The sequence below is a fragment of the Sander lucioperca genome, chromosome 4 (assembly GCF_008315115.2).
Source record: "Sander lucioperca isolate FBNREF2018 chromosome 4, SLUC_FBN_1.2, whole genome shotgun sequence".
Classification (NCBI taxonomy): domain Eukaryota; kingdom Metazoa; phylum Chordata; class Actinopteri; order Perciformes; family Percidae; genus Sander; species Sander lucioperca.
The window spans coordinates 32,858,824-32,879,622 of record NC_050176.1 but is presented as its reverse complement, the minus strand read 5'-3'; the positions used below and the strand labels follow the sequence as shown (position 1 = coordinate 32,879,622).

The window sequence follows — 20,799 nt, the reverse complement described above, 5'->3', positions numbered from 1 at the left end:
TGTTCTGTCATCAAGAAAGGGATAATTCCAAATATTTGGATCAGATGGGCCTATCACATGAAAGTCAAATAGCTGCATCTTTAAGGGAGTAAGATGCTTCGCCTCGCCTACAATAAATGTCCTGATTATAAAAGTGATTTATTTAGCAGACCTAATAAAGTGTCTTCATTTTCAAAGTGCAGTTTGTAATCTAAAGGTAGGCCTACAGTACATGCTACTAGATTCTACTCAGAAACATAACCTGATATTCCTTAATGCACTACTTCAAACAGACACATAAAGCACACAACACACATGCTATTCTCATAAATCCATATATAAATGATGCAAAAAGACGCACTAAAATAAATGACATAACCTCTTGGAATATAACTGTGCCTCTGCACACACATGATGCTGCTATGATCTAATAGTAATCAATTTCAAGTGCAAATGACGCTCCTATGGATGCCTGCGGCTGATACAGCACTGCCTCCATTCTCACCCTCTCCTCCATTTCATCCATTCATTTATTTGCTGCACCACGTTGCCTGCGCTGGGCCAGTTCAGTATGGGATGACACACACACACACACACACACACACACACACACACACACACACACACACACACACACACACACCATGAGAGGTCAATTGTAAACGGTCCACTTTTTCTAAGCATGAGGCAACGCTAATAAAGAGCTCAGTGAGGCAGCATCCATCGGTCGGACCGCGGTGACTCATTGCGCACGGTCGGTCGGTCAGTCAGTCAGGGGGCTTTACATTTTGCACTTCGCTGTGGAGGATCGATACCTTTTAAAGACCTATATTCTGACGGAAGGCGTGGCTTGGTGTCACCGACACAGGGCTGGTTTTCCATATTCATTTCTAGGGTTTAGCCTCATCTCACTGACACGGACGCGCAAACGGCACCCCAAGGAACGGGACATAAAGCGTCTCTCAAGGTAAGTCACCCTCCTCTTCTCATTAGACTGTGGTTTCCTTCGTGTCAGATGTTGAATTTGTCCGCAAGGTCATATCAAATAAGCAAATCTCAGTGGCCTCTTTGATATTGGGGTGGGACAGAGCTGCAAATGTAGGCTACATGATAGATCTTAATTGGCCCGAATAGGTCGTGTGCATCACTTTAATGTATGTAACGGTGTGCATGAATTCATATTCTGGACGCACTCTGTCTGTTATCTCTAAACTGCTGCAGGCAAAAGACACCAGGGCGTTTTAATTGTTGAATATCTAATTACAGGCAGGATTATGCATTCCATAAACAGTTGCACTTTGTCAACAGACGGCAGATGCGTAGTGGGGATAGCACAAACTAATGGGTTACACCTGTCCATGACCCAAAACGGTAACCTACTATTCTGTTTTATTTAAGTCACACTTAGCAATTACTCTTTCAGATTAACAAGTACATTAATAGATACATTATTCTGCATCCTTGAGTAAAGTATGTAGACATAAATATTATCTGATCTGTAAAAACAAAATCTATTGTTGTTGTGGAGATGTTTATTGTTGTGAGAAAGGGGAATAGCTGAAAAGACAAGGCTGGTTATAACCTTTCTTTCAGTGAGATATGCTGCAGATTATGCAGAATGAATTCTCATCAGTAATGTCAGTGAAATGGAAATGGCCAACTTGCTCCCTGTGGACCACTGAATTATCAATCGGTGTTTCTTCCTCCTCTTTTGATGAAGCCTTTAGGCTGTTTTGTATGATTAAAGTCTCACTCACAGTGCAATTCATTTGTCTGACACCAAAGGATCAGATACCTCAGATGTCTGCTGAGTGCTGGCACATTACTTGCAGAATTGGCTCAGATGCTTTGACACTTAGGAGACAGACTGAGGTGGAGTCATTCATCAGGTCTGGGATGAAGAGATTTGTGAAACCGAATGTATGCTGGATTGATTAGATAAAAGAGGACCTAAAGGCTCGTTATTTTAGGCTTACAAACCTTTTCTGTTTATATTTCATAAACGTAGCTTGACAGAAAAAGGGAGTTCAACTTGAGAATTGTTGGGAACTGCATGATACTGCCAAGCAAACACATAACTAATTTGTGTTTTTCGAACCACACACGACTATTGGTTCCAGTGAAACTCCACTGAATGTGGAACATATACAATTTTTAATCAGAAACATCCTGCCCTTATCTGTAAGCACTTTTAGCCTACATTAGGTCAAAGTCTTATTTCAGCGCTTTGCTTACTTTGCTTGCAAGTTTGTAAATTTTGCTTTTCTTTAGTCTGACACAGCATTTCTGCATGTTCTTTAGGGATTATGTTTTAAGTAACATTTACAGTAACTAATCATCAATCAACATCACTGAAGAAACATAGCTTGTTGTATACATCTCACATCATTATGATTTGGACATGGAGTGTTGGTATTATAATGTTATCTTATGGTTAATTAGATCCTTAGGCTTGGAGTCACATTTATCTTAATTCAAAACAGTAGTTGAATTGGGCAAATACGGGTCATTGATTCTTCTTGTGCTTTGCCTTTATTGTAACACTGATTATTTAAAAGCATGTAAATGACTTTAAAGAAACAAACTGGAATGTAGGCTAATTTATACAATGCTCATCTTGGCCTTGACTGCGAGGCCTATGTGAGTCTGGTCTGATTATTTTTGTCTAAATCAAGATTTAAAGTTAATAAAAAGTGAAGCTCAATCATTAAAAACAAACTAAGTATTTCTATTTTCCTCTTTTAGGGAATCACACAAAGTGACTGATATTGCACATCTGTTTTCATCTTTGGATTACGACAATATTTAAGGACTGGAACAGTAAATCCGGCATGGGAACTAACCCAAAAAGAACAGTGACCGTCCAGATGGTGCCTCAGCTGGCTGTGGTGGACACTCTGGGCAATAAGGAGCCTAATGCCAACTGGGCTAAAGAGCCCAACCTCAAACTCTCTCATGTCTGCCCAAAACCCACCCTCACATCTCCTGACCACAAACAGGATAACTCATCTCTGACTGCTTCTCCCGCTAACACCACCCAAAAAACAGCTTCCAAGGGGGGTGAACCAGTTAGCAGCACTGTGTCAGACAAACCAGTACCAACTAATGATAACCAGACAGGTGGAGACCAACTGATGCAAGACCAGTCTCTGACAGGCCAAGGTGTGGGTGATGCAGGAGGTGACCAGAGGGATTCTAACGCTAATATGAAAATGTTAAGCCTGGCTGATGAAAAGGATATCTGTAAGGCCGATGTGTTGTCTGCTCTTTCAGCGTCAAAGGTCGACATGCAGACCAATGACTGTAGAATAAAGGGGCCAAGTGGAGCAGAGGAGAAGTGTGCAAAGCTGACATCCTCAGCCAAAGCTGCAGCACGAGAGGACAGTAATAAAAATGTTTCTCCAAATAATAAAAATCTTAATGCCTGTGAAAAAAGGCATACGACATCTGAACCACAACACGATAATAAAGGGAGTATTTTATCTCCCAAAAACAAGAACACAGCTGAACCAGAGAAATCTCAAGAGCCTGATCATATACGTAGCTGCTCACAAAGCTCTGTGAGTCTGCAAGAGACTTCCAAACCTAATCAAAGCAAGGAAACTACTGCAGCTCCTCTTAGCAGCACTACACCTCTGTCTAAGAGCAAAGATGCAGAGGCCGAGTCTACAAATAAGACTTCAAGTTCAACGCTTCCAGAGAAGGATTTGCCACCAGTAAAGAAACCTACAGTCTCCTCAGATAAACATCAGCCAGTGTCTTCACAGAAGGACCAATCCACTCTGCCCCAGGCTACACAAAACATGCCGGCAGATGGGCAGGTGTCTGAGGAAGCCAGCAAGACTGACACAGCTGTCCATGAAGGGCAGCAGCACTGCAACCTGTACAAGGAGGCTTCAACGATGACCTTATCCCCGTCATCCACTCCAGTCAGGCAGTGTCATGATATGGAGGTTCAGGCGGTAGCGAACATGTGCAGTAAGGCTGTGGCCACAAGTCCGAGCCTGCTGCCTTTCGCCGTGCCTCGCAGGCCGAGCGATGGTGCAGTCCCCAGGGAGGCCACGCAGAGCCTAGCGGTAGTCTACCAGGAGGACGGGGGTGTGGCACTACATCAGATGAGCATGAGTTCTCTATCCGCCTCTACTGATCCGAGGTCAGAGAGACTCACTGTTGAGGCGGAGATGTGCCCCAACCAAAATGCTGGCGTGGTTTCCCACTCAGAAACATTGTCCCAGCAGCAAGACAAAAGGCTCGGAGCAAAGCCTAAAGAACCCGGGTCAGCTCTGTGCAACACCCAGCCAGTTTATCAAATCAACATTGAACACAGCAACCCCAAGGAGCCAGAAAAGAAAGGCGACTTCCAGATTAAAACCGGAGTTCAGATATCTTCAGCCAAAACAGCCCCTGCTGAAGCTCCCTCTCTCAAATCAGTAACAGCCCCAGAGACAGCCGGTGCTACCAAGTCTGGATCTGTTGACAGTAAAAATGCTGCGCTGTCTAAGGTTGCTGTTACAACCGGGCCCAGCAAGGCCCTGCCAACAACAACAGCAATAAACACCACATCAAAGCCAGCTGTAACTAAAAAAAAGGCTGAAAGTCCAAAACAAAAGGCTAAAGGTGGGGGTAAAGCCCCGAAGAAGGAGAAAAAGTCAGGCAAACAGAAGATAGAACCGGAGAGAAAGGATAAAGAGGACGACCAGAAGCAGAAAGAAAAGGGCGTCCATGATGTCGTCTGGGATGAACAAGGGATGACTTGGGAGGTCTACGGTGCTTCTGTGGACCCAGAATCCCTTGGTTTTGCAATTCAGAGCCACTTGCAGTGCAAAATCAAGGAGCAAGAGAGGAAACTGATTGTCCAGACCTCTTTCCGAAAGTCAGTCTCTGGTGTCGACTCTCCGCGACATGGCAAGAAGAACAAAAGGAGGCAGCAGAACATTTTCAGGTCAATGCTGCAAAATGTCAGACGGCCCAACTGCTGCATGCGTCCACCTCCCTCCTCCGTTCTCGAGTAGCATAGCACAGAGGTAGCCAATGTCAAACTCCTCCCTTTTCATAGAGGGCAAAATGTTTGTCCCCCCCTCATCATGATTACAATGCCAAGTGAAAGCATTAATGGGACAATGATCCCTGTAAGTAAGTATACTGGAATGTTGTAAGAGTCAAACTATGTGTGATGTTTGTGATCAAAGAAGGTAGCAAATAGTGCTATAAAATGAACAACCCAAGACTTATTTTCTAGAAATAGATATTATAAAAAGAGAGAAAACTTCTAACCGTTTTTAAATAACAGAGGCAATAATAGTGAAACGCATGTTTGTTAGTTACAATGGCAGTCCAGACCTTCACAGTAAAAGGCACTGATCACGGGGTAAACATATTTCTTACTGTCAGAATATTTGTGCAAGTATATTAAACCAACATCTCATTGCATTTGCTGCATTTATGGTATATGTTTTTGAGGTGTTTTGGGGCCCTATATTTATAAGATTGCTGCATTTTCTTTTCATGCACATTTATTTTTGTTGAGTGATTACAGTACGTTGTACTGTTGTGCAAAAAAAGGGACTGTATGCATACATGCGCTGTTTAATCTCTGTTCTTCTTTGTTTGTTTTTTCTATTAAAACAACAAAAAACTAAATTGAGATTTATATATTCTTCATTTCTGACCTATAGCGTCCCCGTTCTGATGATATTTAAGCTTCTTTTTTTAAGTTTATTAAAAACATGAGGTAGCACTTCATTGCGTCTGAGCCAAGTGCACATGTCAGGGGATGTGAAAGCAGCAGGAAACATCAACACATTCCACAGGAGAGTGTCAGACTTCAGCTGAGAGTAAAGGTACAGTACTGTAGGTTATAGACTGGGCTGGATACGTTAGTGTCAGAGACAGTTTCTGATCCCTTACGGGGGCATGATGTTTGTTCAGAGGCTAGTTAGCTCCCAACTCTTTCCTTTTGAGACAGAAGAGATTAACATCCCAAATCTGCATGTGGGCCTAGATGGAAATATTTTAAAATCAATGCAACCAGTTAGCATTGCTTAGTTCTGTGTGAACAGAATATCTACAAGTACAGGGTTCAGTCAGCCAGAGAAAACATTCAGTGCATTTCTGTAAAACAGTTTTATAGTCAGTGAAGGACAGCAGAGACCCAATCTTGGGGATATTTCTAAGAACAAGATGTACTGTTTTGGGCATAGCCTTGTGGAGTAAATCTGAATAAAAGATACGATTTTGAGCAGATCATTTGGAATAAGTGCAGTGCAAGAGAAGACTTGAAAATTGGTTATTATACAGGACTAAAATAGGCAGTTTTTGTTTTATGTGCATTGAACAGAAGAAATTGTCTATTGCCCATTGTGCATGGTATTTTTAGTAATGGAGACCTGGGTGCTGAGGGACAATAAAACAAACCTTATTATATGCAGGAATGATAGCAGCTAATATAGAAACATATGTTGTAATGTTGTAAGAGAAATTTTAGGATACCAAGACTTTCTAAATTGAAGAGAAGATGCCTCTGCTTGCGCACACACACAAACACGCACACACACACACATCAAATATCCGTCATTCAATGCAATCAAAGCTTCATTTAGTGGATATAGTGATATATTGTCAATGCACCCTCACACAACCAACTCTTTAATCATACAGCTGTCTTAAAGATTCCCTATTGTAAAAAGTAAGATTTCAATGTCTTTTTTTTTTATGGATTCATCGATTGACAGAAAACGAATCAGCTACTATTTCAGGCTGTAACTATGAAAAGTAATGCACAGTAATTCGTATGTATTCCACGTATTTATTGTTGCATGCACTATATTGACTGCTGCTGTATAGGAGCGCTGTGGTCCGCATAGGGAGGAGGTCAGGGTTGATGGGTTATAAAAGACACGGCTTTCAAGCGGGGGAGCAGAGTTTGTTGTCATTGTTTTCAAAAGGCTTAGCTTTGACTAAAACCCTTCATACTCAGAGGAATATTTCCAGAAAACAATTCTTTGATGGTGAACACTTCCTTTCAGTGTGAATTTACTGTCCTGACCAGTGAAACACTGATTTCAGGTGACTGCTGTTATTGTCTTTACAAGCATGTCACTTCCTGTTAATATCAGGATGCGGTAGCAGGGAGGAAAAAAAGTCTTCTGTATTCATACAGTAGTCTCTGTCACAACCTGTAAATAGCAACACAGACTGAAGCACCTAATCTTCAAGCCTTTTTTATTTTGATCTTCTAGGATCAGAGGATCACATCTATGAAGTTGTACTTATATGTTATATCTGTCTCATACCTGCTCAGATCTGTGTAACAAGAGCATTGCAATGTTTCTGGAAGGAGCAATGACTGCCATGGCCCCATTACCTACTCTTATTTAATACATGTCTTATCCTACAAAGCTGATGGACGGGTGCCAAACTGACATCATGAATATGTGGAGTCATATTAAATAAATTCAGCCTCAGGTAGATTAATGTGCATCGCCCTCCTCCTCCTGTTCCAGGCGAGGTCAGTTTCTCCTTTACACATCCACTCTGTCCATTTCTGTGTGCCCAGTCACCAGCTTTAATTTCAGATTCTTTTGCCATAGCTTTAATTAGGTACTGTTTCAATCTTTAATAACCCCTTACTCACTGTGCCGTTATGCCTGGTTTCCATTTGGAAGTGCAGATAAGTTTTGGCCACAGGCGGTGGTTAACACAGAGAGAGATTTATTCCAATGCTAGGGAACATGGAGAGGGATTTCAAAGGCACGTGGACAGACGTGTACCACCCACTGCTATAGTTAGTAGAGAACAGCATTTAACTTGCTTTCAATATTCATCTCACTGGCTGTGTGCTCCGTGCCCTCCATGGGTATTTTAATTAACGCATGCAGCGAGCACATAACTGCAGTCTATTTTCTTATATGGGAAGAAGTATCCAGCAGTGGACCATACTGTTAACCCAAAGGTCTACGGCACACATTGTAAGCTATGGATATGTACTGGGTTTGAATCTGGCCTGTCAACTGTAAAAAAAAATTACAGGATAAGGCTTGTGTTATCAAATCCAATGAAAAGACCAAAACCAACAATGCGTTAGTCTTTCACTTGTAAAGGAATAGTTCCACATTTTTGGAGCTGTGGCGAGCTGCCATGCAATGTCTATAAAAAGCTGCGGTGCTCCATGTTGCGGCTGTTGGATTCTGCAACGACGCGCGGCCAAACTAAAAGTTGGGTATAGTTTAACTTTTTGCACCACAGTACGGCAAGTGCAGCAAGATCATACCAGCCAATCATTAAACAGCGTCCTGTGACTCCTGTGACATGTTGACCTATGTTATAAAGAATTTCTTTCTGCCTGAAACACATAAACACGCCTCTTGGCTGCAGAAAAATGTGATTATTGCATTAATGGTGTGTTTTCAGTGTAAAGCTCATTAGCAAAACATTTTATGTTGTTTGTTTAATACAGTTTAGACAGATTTGTCATTTGTTTACATAAAGCCAGGCTAGCTATTTCCCCTTGGTTTCTAGTCGTGATGCTAAACTAAGCTAACTGGCTGCTGGCTCCAGCTATATATTAAATTAGTGCCTACTGAAAACATGAATTTAAAAAAATGGGTCATAAATATATAGTTTCATTTTTTTTAAGTCTTAAAGTCTCTGTCCTATAACAGCTGGGTACTATAGTCTTCAGCAAATAAATAGTACATTTGTTGGGGACTATTTTCAGCCGTGGATTAATACACTTTGCCTGCACTAGTATTTACAGCAGCAGGACGATGTATGTGGGTTTGACTCAAAATAAACTACAGTGCCCATGTTCATCATAATGAATAAAGTAACATTTTGAATCGTTTGGACAGCAGTGGAGGTCTGTTACCCCAAGGAATGAGATATATTAGGCTTTGGCTATGGTTATTAGGATCCATTCATTTTCATTCATTGTTTTCATGGGATTTGTTGACAAAAGAAAGATAATCCTGCAGCTCAAATGCAAATGAACAAATAAAAATGTCTTAAAAAAAAACTAAAGTACGGAAATGTACATTTTCACTTCACAGTAATAGAGGTCACTTTGTATATAAAGTGATTGATTGTCAGTCTAGTAATTGTTACATTAATATCTTTGAAAACATGACAGAAGTGAAATCTCAGCACTAATACCCAGCTCCAGAGCAAAATAATAATCTTTTAACCTTTTAATGCATCTTTTATATCTTACCAAGGACCTCCATGTCAGAAGCTAAAATTAAAGACTGATAGTCCGCGAGAGGCAGCAGGAGCCCCCTGTTACAGCCCAAGGGTCTCCCCTGACTCACAGTGAGATATTGTAACTAATGATACTATTATTCTAGACAAGGAGGGAAACTGTGGCCCACGCTTTAATGTAAAAAACAGGGATTTTAGTGTGATGTGAAATATTTACTGGAGAAATCATGCATTATTTTCCTATATGCATTTACAAGGTTGAGGCATTGTTGGATTTGGTCTGATAAAAACTGTAATCATGAAATTAATCTGTGCATAAGGATACATATATTATACATATACATATATTGACCTGCAGATCTTTATCGATTCCTAAATCAGGTTTATAAAAGGCTATGTTTATCTACAGTTAGATGATTGATAATAATATAAACATCTTTGAGGGTACTTTGAGATGCCAAATTAGGTATTCTGGCATGGCAAAGTATCTTGCCCTGACTCAGTCCTATTTGAATGTCACTGCAACATTTCAAAGGGTAAACACCAAGCATTGACAAACTCGGCAATAGCATCCTCTGATTCTGGTAGGAATTCAGGGCAGCAGCAACATTTTTGAGCTATAGTTAAAGTCCCACAGATAAGTCACTGTCCTGTTATTGGGATTTGAGATCATCAGGATAACATCTATCTACTCGCAGATCATTTTTGGCAATGTAAGATCCAATTTTATCATGGGTTTGAGTGTTTTTACAATTTACAAGTCATATTTCTGAGATTGTGGACTATTTAGGGGTTGCTATTAGGGGTGGCTGGTGATTATAGTGTTGCCATCTAATTCTGCATAACCCAGGCTTCAAGGCTGCTCTGGAGATTTAACATCTGACTGGTGGAAACTTTCCATTTTTAACCATTTCTGTTTTTCACATCTTCTGTGTTCTCCTTCTCTCACTGTGCCTTGCCCTTTCAATACAGACTCCCCATTTTCTTTCCACGCCTCCGTTTTTCTGTGTCCCAGACGCTCCTTTCTCTCTTTGACATTGATATTTTAATGATGCCAGTAACGGTGAGGTGATTAAAGCTTCTGCTGGCCGCCACTCTGTAGAATATTTCCTATAAAATGGTGTGCAACTGCTCCTCTCTCCTTACTTATCCTCGCATTGTATCAGCCAGATATCTGGAAGTGAGGCTCGTCATCCTGATGGCCGCTCCATTCCCAGTGGAATATGTGGCCTACATTTGTTTGTAGTGCAGCGTTTGGCTCTGTGAGTGTCTTCCTTTGTCAAACATTTCCGGTTTCCTGCAGCAAATCCCCTTTTGTTTCCTTAAACATTTACTGTTTTGTCTTTCTATCTGTCTCTCTGTATATCTTTCCTTTTTCTCTCTGTAGTGTCTTCTCATTAATACTGTACATAGATCCAGCATTTTAGAGCACATCATTGATTGCTTACCATTCAGCTCACAAGCACATGACCCCATAACCTTTATAACAGCCGTACACATGCACAAGATGCATGTTTAAAAAAAAAAAAAGAAACACACACACACACACACACACACACACATACACATATATATGTACACAAAGGTCACCTTCCATGACTTCATTAGAGACTGTTTTATTATGGCTGACAGATGTGCCCATAAATCATAGGTCCCCCAGTTAAGCGAGAACATCCAAAACAAACTGAACACTGATAAAGGTGAAACACAGTGAGAAAGGGAAGAGATAGCTAGAAAGAGAGAGACATAAGAATACATGCACACATATATCAATATACTGTAGCTATTGAAAATGTCTTCCATAATAGGTTTTCGGCTGTCATACTCCCTAAAGAATGATTTCTTCCGTCATCTTCAGCGTCTCCATGGAGAGATATAGCAGCTTTTGTTACATCACAGCCTTTTGTCACAGAGAAAAAATTGAAGTCTTTGTCTTTAGAGGAAAATGAACTGTTAAAGGGGAAAGACGGACAGATTGCTGCTTCAGAATCTAATATACCCAAAGTGAGTCTGATAAAACCAATCAAGCGTCTTTGTATAGAGATTCAGCCCGAGACGAAGATCCTCCTTGTGAAACTTATCACCTCTAACCTCGGTGCTTTGGTTGCAACACGGCCTGTGTTACACTGTGTTACTCTGCATTGTCTGCAACACTGCAAAGGAAGTTAATCCTCCTTCTTTTTACTGGACTGGCAGAGAAATTAACTCTGTGAAAGGAACACTTTGGATAGACATATCCATAGTGTGCCTATTTTATATAGGCTAATTTCTGTAAATTGTATTTCCCCATTTGAACGTCTAAATAGGGAATGATTCAGAACTTTAGAGTGATGAAACGGACCAGAGGAGACAACATGAATTTTAAAATGATTACATTGTTTGAAAACAATGAATAATGGATATAGTGTAATAATGTACATTATAGTGAGTTTTAGCTCATTGTTTAGCTGTCCACCCTTCAAATTTATTGTTTTGGTTGGTGACTAGCTGTTTGATTGATTGATTGATAAATGTTTTTTTCTTTGCACACTGCCAGATTACCCAGGTTAAAGTTCTGGGGGAAGAAATGATGAAACCTTATTAATGTATTGTTTTGTTGACCAGAAAGTAGTCAAATTTAAACATTTAGTCTAAAATTACTGCAATCAGATTATCAAATACCCACCATCTGTAAGTTTTTCATTGAAAAATGCAAACACCAGGTTGCTTAAACCCATAGATTCACAACAAAAAAAACAACCAATGAGGACATTAACTCAGCATTTTCACAATCTCTGGTCAAGGCCATTTGCCAATTTAAATCTGTTGACTATCAATACATTTCACGCTGAGTGTTGATGTAATGAAATAGCTATATATAAAATATCTAGTCATCAGTTTTTAGGATAATTAATTTGCTGCTTACAGCTGAGCTGAAACACTGCACAAAATCACAAAGACACAGCACATGATTTAGAAACTGCAGTGTGATTTACAAAAAAAAAAATAATAATTGAAAAGACCTTCAAATATTGTATTGTCGCACAATATCCCAGCTGAACCTACTCCCTATTTCTTCAGCACCCTGGATTGTCATCTTTAAACAATGAGGACACACTACACAGTCTAAACTGTTTCTTGATACTGAAAGGAATGTGTCCTGTCAATAGTTAGATCTTTTCTGTGCCGGTTACTTGTTTGCCGTTTACCTTCAGTTCCCTTGAAAGATATCCTGATGATCTTTTGATTGGGACACTACTTTCTATCACTCATTAACTTGTAGTTATGATAATGTATGATTTATGGCTCTTACATCCAGCCACTCTCAGGCTGCAATACCACATCTGAAGAAGCTCAAGGTTCATCTGTGCTGTTCAGATAATGTTGGTGATAAGCTGGTGAATTGTTGGATGAGGCACAGTTCGGTGCATCTTCCTCTGCTGTGAGGAAAATGGACGTGGAGAAGGGTCGTAGTCGGTCCAGGGGTATGAGCACCCTGGAAAAGTTTCTGATATTTCTCTTCGTGGCCATGACCGGCGCCTGCATCGGCCTTGTGGTCATCTACTTCACAGAGAAAGCTGACTCTTCTACTCATGCAGAAGGTGAGTGTGTACCAACAAGTACTTTAGTTTAAAACATGCTGCAATATTCTTTCTATCACTTACTGTATGTATACAATTATATGACACTTTTCAACTCACTAACTGTATGACACTATTGTAATGGTAAACATTTCACAAGAAGAAATATAATAACATGTTTATATTGTATATAGAGGTGTCAGAGCCTTCATTCACGTCTCTGTATCATCTCTGTCAGCTGTTAGAAAAGACGAGACAAGACAGTGAAGAGTCTAAAGTGAGAGTGCCCTGAGGCCACTGCATCAGTGACTGAGCAACACTGAAAACCCTGTTGTCAAATTGGACCTGAAGTCTTTTTTGATTGATGACAAATTTGACCATCAGTGTTTTTTCACTGTCGATTATATTGTCTGCAGTAGGTGGTTTATCATAATTTGACTGGGCAGCAAATGATGATCTGCATGGAGATTTGGAAGTTTAAAATGTTTAAAATTTAAACAGTGTAGGAAATTATACCAAAGGCACACTGATCTTCTCCAAGTTCTTTTTTTTTTAAATATATAAATCTGAATTTTTAGCTCTAAAAGCTCCTATAGGTAAATATATACCAACAGGTAAATGTATACCTGTCAGTGATTTAAAGATGGAGTTATTAATTATTGTGTGGTAAAAGTGTGTCGTCCCTGTCACCATGACATTTTCATCATCCCCAGAGGATTAATCCTAATGACTGTGGTGATCCCCCAACTTTTCCTCTAGCGCCCCATCTTCCGCACACCTGAATAAAGGTCTTTGAGTCACGTGTGTTAGCAGATAAGACATGCAATGAGGAGTGAGGACTTACACACTGTTGTCACTTGGTCTGTGTTATTTATTTATTTATTTATTCATTCACTATTTCAGTCTAGCTTATGACATGCATTAAAGGGATCATTGCTCCCAAAATGAGATGGCTTGTTTTACAGAAACAGAACAACAACGTGATTATGTGGACAGTTATGTTCTGCCAAAATGACAAAATATATTCCAGTTGTTTTGTTGTTTTATACACAGCTGGGCTCCAGACTTCCAAACAGAAGCTGCTCCAGCCACAAGGGAGAGCATGTTTTTACTGCGGATGACATATGGTATAATTAATGCTGTTACCAAGGCATCTCAGTTGATTTTAATTTGTCACTGCAGATACCATAAGGTGTTTTTTAGTTATTAATGGACTGTATTCATATAGCGCTTTGTTTATTAGAATTTCATGGCAAACGTTTTCCCGCTTAACCTGCAATGTTGGTGTTTGTATAATAATAAATTAACATTAAAATAATGTTTTTAGCCAAGCTAGCGGCAAGGCTAATGAAATGCAATGTCACTTAGTCGGTCCACCATTTTGGTCCAGACCGAAAAATTTCAACAATTATAAAATGGATTTCCATGACATTTGGTTTTGGTTCAGCCATTCATGTCCCCTTAGGATGATTTACTTTTCAAATGGTGCCATCATCGGGTCAAAATATTAATTTGTCCAATACATAAAATTGGAGAAGGTAGTTTTCTGGAAAAGACGTAAAAGCCCGTCAGAATTTGAAAATACAGCCCTCCTCCTGCAGCCCTCCCCTCTCTGTGCTAAGCCCCTCCCACCAGACGAACACAGGCATATGCACACGCTTTATACAGTAACCTGTACAAGTACCAGTCATTCATTTCAATCCTTTCAATCGTCATTGTGATCCCGATGTCGTCCTGTTTTCTTTGCAAACTTGTGGGCCTGTAAAGCCCTTTGTGATGACATACTGTGATTTGAGGCTCTACATAATCATGAACTTGAATTAGTTGTCGCTGTGAGCCTTTGGCTACAGTTAGCAGCAGAAGGCTAAACTATTAGCAACATTTTCTCTCCATCTCTGAAAAACTTCTCCAATATTGACACGTTTTATTGCGTTTATTGTCAGACTCTCTTTTAGACTCTCTTTTTGATAGGTCCGTCTTACTTCTTTGGGTTGCTTTGCAGTGTAGGCAGTTGTTGCCTATGCTGGAATTACAGCAACTTTTTCTGCAGTATTTTCTGCCATTGAGGCTTTCAACATCAACGCATCTGCATTTGTATAACAGCCAATTGGAACGCCCTCTCTCTGAAATTACCTGTGATTGGCCAAAGTCTCCTGTCACGGGCTAGATTTTCTAAAGCCTGAAAACAGAGCAAAGAGGAGGTGCAGAGGTCTAGTTTTTTTCTCAGTCCAATTGAATTATAATATCCTGAAAGGTTATTTTGGAATTTCTGCCCAATGATGCCAAAAAAAAAAAAACCTGCCTATCCCAGCTTTATGTACAAGTATATGACAAAATATTTGAAAAACTAATCATATTCCCATCAGCCTCAGCTGTACTTTGTATTTAATTCTAATTAGCAAATGGTAGCATGCTAATATGCTAAACTAAGTTGATGTTGAACATGGTAAACAAAAGCTGCAGAGGGTAGAATGCAAAAAACACCAGAATTTGAAGTAAAGTGAGTGTTCTTTCCGGAGCCCTCCCTTTCTCCCCTCTGTTGCACGGGGATAATGCATGCACAGAACAGCCAATAGAAATGCTCTCTCTGAAATGACCTGTGATTGACCAAAGTCTCGTCACGCTACTTATCTAAAGCCTGAAAACAGAGCCAAGAGGAGGTGCAGAAGTCTAGTTTTCTCTCAGACCACTTGAATTACAATATGCTGAAAGATTATTATGGCATTTTTGCTATAATTTATAAATACATAACACAGTAACAGTTGTCCTCCTCTCTCATACATTTCCAGGGCCGAACTCAGGGTGTGGTGGTCCTCTGGAGCTGTCTGGAGAGTCGGGCACCTTCACCAGCTTTAACTACCCCAGTAGCTACGACAATGGAAAGAGCTGCATCTGGCACATCACTGTGGAACCTGACAAGGTGACATGGCTCCCCATCACTGCTCTTCCAAACCTCAGTTATGAACTCTATGGAGTTACAGTCCCCTTTAAACTCTTCATGGAACATTTTAAAAAATGCCAAATGAACTACTGACGGATTAACTAAATCAAAATGGGAGAAGAAAAAGGAGAAGACTAGAATCATTCTGTAATAGCCCAAAAATAATTTTCCTCTTGAAAACCACTTTCAACACATTCATCTGGTCTCTTCTTTGCAAGACAGTGCAGAACAAACAACATTCTCTATTTCAGACAGAGTCTTTTATAGTGTTTTGGCCTGGTGTTTAATCAGTAGAGTTTGTTACTGTTGGGGAAATGTCTTATGTGAGGCCAAGAAGCGGAGGACAGCTGGGATGAATGCAGTGGCAGCGTCGCAGACAGATGGCTGTCTTGTCGCCTTCATTCTCCTCAGCTCTCCTCCCCACACCCACAGGAGAAAACTAAATCCTTGATTCTGCTTTCTCTGTTTGCATGGCTGCCTCCCTGCAGTGGCTGCTCTTCTCTTTGGGCCTTTATGGGCCTCTATCTTTCTTTTGCTATTTTTATACACGCATAGATATACATACAGAGGCACACACTTGCATGTGCATAACTGTATGCACACAGACACAGTTTGCATATAGTCTCACATGTGTACACATGCATGCACTTACATTTCACATTGAGCATCTCTCCCCTTCCCTGTCAGCACCCCGTCTCTCTTATCAACTTCTCAGATTAAAAAAAGACGAAACACCTCTGCATGTTTCTGTTGCAGGTGGTCCAACTGTGGTTTGAAGATTTTGCTTTGGAGGAAAACCAGCTCTGCACGTCAGACTTCATCACACTGCGAGACTCTCTGGGAATCATTGGTAACAATCCTGCTTTAAGTCCAAGGGGGAAAGGATATATACTGTAGATAGATAGATAGATAGATAGATAGATAGATAGATAGATAGATAGATAGATAGATAGATAGACATTCACACTTATATAAACACACCAGCTCTTTCAGCATGCAGTGGCAGCTTTGATGTCATGCCCAAATCAGCCCATCTATCCATGGGCAGACTCAGCTAGTGAGCCACACAGTGCTGTTGGTCCACTGCACACCTCTCTACTTACAATAACACATGGTTCTCCAACAAGACTGCATAGTATAACATAACATAGTAAACAGTGTATTTAGTTCAAATACATCTTTGATTTCTGTTCATCTAGAATAATTTTGACATACGTGTATCCCCCATTTTGTTTTCTCTCTTATTATTATTTAGAGCCAAATTAACCAGATTCAAATAGGGGGCGCACATTGTAACGCCCTGGTACTTGTCAAGAATTTACTTTATTAATATTAATTGTAATAAATGAATGCCAAATAAACAACTTTAAATATTCTACTATTAAATAATATTGATACATAGCTGTTATTTGTAACTCTAAATAGCCTAACAGCCATGGACAGATTGTGAGACATTGGGCCCCTGAACATTGACATGTAAAAGGCCCCCCCACCCCTCCTACATGGGAGCAAGACAATCAGTCTGAAAAACATTTTGTGTCTTTTTGTGATAGTTTTGTCTCTTTGTAGTCAGTTTGTAGTTTTGTATCTCTTTGTAGTCTCTTTGTGTCATTTTTGGGTCGTTTTGTCTCTTTGTGAGTCATTTAGTGTCTCTGTAGTTGTTTGATTGACTTTCCAACAAGTAATATTAAGTCACTTCATAAAGAGGTTCTAATACTAACAAGCCAACTACCTATCACTTGCTTTTAAATTAACCTGTCTATTCATTGCAGATGAATACGCTGTGCGCAATTATCCTGTCTCTTTCTACATAATTTGTAGGTAAATACTGTGGCTACACAAAACCAAAGCCGCTGGTGTCACTTACAAACCACCTGACAGTTCACTTCGACACCAATGACAGAAAAACAGACCGAGGATTCAAGGCTCATTACAAAGCTGTGGCTCCAGAGCTCTCGCCAGGTAAGATGATGAGTGGAGATCAATTTCAACAAGAAAACTGCCTTGGCTCTGACATAATGTTGGATGTCTGTCTTATAAGTATATGAATGACCTAAAGTAAATGTTATAGAAATGGATGCTGGATGAAGAGAGTCGTAGGAGAAAGGAAATGAAAAAGGGGGAGGGTAGGTGGGGGTGGACTGGTGTATTGCGGGTATCCTTGAGGTGTTTGTGGAGCTGAAGTGTCCTCCATTCCTACTGACAGAAATAGCTGGAACTGGTGGCTTTCTCCAAGGTGACCAGGGGGAACTGACAACCCCTAGCTTTCCAGATCAGAACTACATGAATGGAGCACTATACCAGGTACACACATGAGCAAGGAGACACAATCAAAGCACATGTGACAGCTACATGGTAACATTTACTTCTTGTTTTTTGGCTGACCCTTATCTGAGCATGTTAGATTGTAGTGTATGAGTTTTATTTTATCTCTTACACTCTTGTTTTAATCTAATACTTTAACTTAGTATGTTTAACCTATTTTTCCTATTTTTCTGTGTCAACTTTTCTTGACCCTGGTCTCAGGACTAGACTTTTTCTGCCTACGTGACATTCAGAACTATGTCCGGGAGTCAATCCAATCTACATCATGCTGCACGCACAACAGACCGGAAATGAATATTTAAAAGTGCTGTTCTTAAAATACTAAAAGAAGTGGTCTAGGATTGCCTCCACAGTGCTCACAAACCGCTCCGCGACTCGTCAAATACGGTCCTCGGCATCTGACAATGACGCACAAGGCAAAAAACATGCCGGACAAAAGTACATGTTTGTTTAATGGCGGGTGTCAGAGGAGCATGTGAATGCACCATTTCTATGAATTTCATTAATTTCAAATATGTGTAAAATATATCTATTTTAGTTAATCAGGTGTGTTTCCTTGTTTAATTATGTAAAAAAGAAAACATACATACTTGATTTAACTGTTACTCTTAGTCTTTGGATGGAAGAATTCCTCAATTAATTTCAAGGTGGTTGCACACCTTGAAATGAATTGACGAATTCTTGGTTGCAATGTTGCAATGTTGTGTTTTTAATTTAATTTAAGGGCTATCTTTTTGTTAACATTTATGATTGTGCCTTAAATAAAGTACATTGATGAGGTGAATTCAGGTTTAAACTTCTGTCAGTTATAAATCTATGCAAATAAATCTACTGATCACAAAAGAGGATCGGTTTGGAGAGAAACAAATTAGTTACAGAGGATTTTTCTGTTTTGTTTCTAGAGAATTGAGTTGTGAATTAACAGCAACTTAAAACAAAGATGTCGTGAATATTATCATATTACATTTACCATAATGTTGTACACAGTTTGTGGTCCTAAACAAACCTAAAGATTTTAGATTAGCATCTCAAAGTAAATCTATTAGCTATGCATATATACCTCACAGCATTTGTGATCTTGATCTGTGATTAATGCATCTAATTTAATTAGAGTATATGTCAGGGTTTGCACGCTGGGTTTGGACTTGGAATCATATGATGTCATTTGGCTGTCATCATGATTTCATCTTGCTTTGTTTTAGCTTGACAGGTCACCAGCTGTCCAAACAAGAGCAGATCAGTGATGAAAATTAGTTATGATGTGGCCGGGTTGGCTCAGTGGGTAGAGCAGGCGCACATGTACTGAGAGGTTTATACCTCGAATCCGACCTGTGACGATTTCCTGCATGTCTTCCCCCTATCTCTCCCCTTTCTCACATAGCTGTCCTGTCAAAAATGAAAGAAGGAAAAGCCCAAAAAATAATCTTTAAAAAAAAATTAGTTATGAATGAGAGTGTGTCAAATGCAGTGCACATTGCAACCATGAGGATCCAAAATGATTTGGGGAAATCTGTCTATGCAGTAAATGATTGGTGTGTGTGTGTTTTATTTCTATGTTGGATCAGTGGAGAATCACGGTGCCTGAAGGCAAGAGGGTTCGACTGACATTTACTTCCTTTGACCTGGTCCCTGAGGTCTGTGGAGACTTTGTTCAGGTCTACGATGGCCACACGGCCGGCTCTTCTTCATTCAGTAAGGGGTTTTAAAATATGCCACAATATTTTCACACATCAGCCCAGATTATGTCAACGCTGGGTAAACCATTATAATGCAAAGGGTTAAAATTTCAGAATAGACTGTGGTGGCCTTTGTTCAACATTACCAATGAATAAAAGATGAGCTCAATTAAAAGTTTGAGAAGTTGTACAATGAACAGAGGTTCTGGAGTCTATTTTAAACTTAATTAATGTAAGTCTGTCTGCTGAGACTTCATTGTTAAAGCAGCACTGATTAATTGTCAATTATCTAAGTTGAAATTTGGGGGTGTTGCTGTTATTGCTCAAGCCTCACGTATATACATATAATCCATTAAAGGTAAATTCTGTGGCGGGAAGATGCCAAAGCCAGTGGAGTCCAGTAACAACACAATGGTGGTCCGCTTCAAATCCGACAACAGTTTGACTGCTAAAGGATTCAGAGCAACTTACACCAAGTTCAGCCCTCTACCTCCCTCCACAACAACATCAACCCCCACTTCCACACCCACACCTTCTGGTAAGCATTCGCTCCAAACCTTTCTGTTTAATGTCCCTCTTGTACTCTAAAAATAAACCATCCATCCATATTTACTCATAATTCAATGAATTAATGAAAAAAAAAATTCCAGCTGACCTACCCTTCCCTGCATGTTTCTGTTTTGATTTCAGTTGAAATATATCAGATATATTTGATTGCCTTACTACCAAATAACAGCATCGATATCAATGTAGCTGTTCCAGTTTCCCAAGAAAAATTCCCATCACAACCCTCATGTTTTCACTTAAGAGCTATTTATTAGACTGCCAAATTAGTTATCTCTTGAAAGTTAATACTGATACTGATAATATCATTATCTATGTTCTCATATGATCTATGAGGGTTATTTCCTGGCCAATGAGAGATTTGTTGATACATCTAACATAACTGTTATGTCTCCCCATGCATCTTTTCTTTGAGTGACAGCTACCAAATAAGGATGAATGCAACACTGTGTGTAGGAGTGGGGAGATCCCCCCTTGAGGTTTATCTATTCATCACTGTACTAAAGCTATTGGCAGACAGACCGGTTCTCTCCGGTGGCCAAATAAGGTACTACATGAT

General features: G+C 39.9%; 2 protein-coding genes across 3 annotated transcripts in view; both read left to right on the top strand.

Moving 5' to 3' along the window:
* Positions 1-420: 420 nt before the first annotated feature.
* gprin3 (GPRIN family member 3) lies at positions 421-14,414 on the top strand. Of its 2 annotated transcripts, XM_036000083.1 has the most exons (3): positions 421-946; positions 2,725-4,938; positions 14,306-14,414. In XM_036000083.1, the coding sequence occupies exons 2-3, from the start codon at positions 2,811-2,813 to the stop codon at positions 14,311-14,313; spliced, it is 2,136 nt and encodes a 711-aa protein (XP_035855976.1). In that variant the 5' UTR covers positions 421-946; positions 2,725-2,810; the 3' UTR covers positions 14,314-14,414. The 2 variants fall into 2 exon arrangements, with proteins under 2 accessions (XP_035855976.1, XP_031132920.1); XM_031277060.2 differs by lacking the exon at positions 14,306-14,414 and having other exon boundaries at positions 422-946; positions 2,725-5,619.
* zgc:154142 (uncharacterized protein LOC555481 homolog) overlaps positions 10,742-20,799 on the top strand; it is a 22,166-nt gene continuing 12,108 nt past the window's right edge. Inside the window, exons 1-7 of the mRNA XM_031276930.2 lie at positions 10,742-12,755; positions 15,524-15,654; positions 16,432-16,525; positions 17,497-17,637; positions 17,882-17,979; positions 19,566-19,692; positions 20,035-20,214. Coding sequence (XP_031132790.1) covers positions 12,605-12,755; positions 15,524-15,654; positions 16,432-16,525; positions 17,497-17,637; positions 17,882-17,979; positions 19,566-19,692; positions 20,035-20,214 — 922 coding nt within the window. The 5' untranslated portion in view covers positions 10,742-12,604. The remainder of the gene's footprint in view (positions 12,756-15,523; positions 15,655-16,431; positions 16,526-17,496; positions 17,638-17,881; positions 17,980-19,565; positions 19,693-20,034; positions 20,215-20,799) is intronic.

What these genes read in the sequence shown, in the direction of transcription:
- gprin3 (XM_031277060.2), top strand. Translation starts at nt 2,811, where the DNA reads ATGGGAACTAACCCAAAAAGAACAGTGACCGTCCAGATGGTGCCTCAG.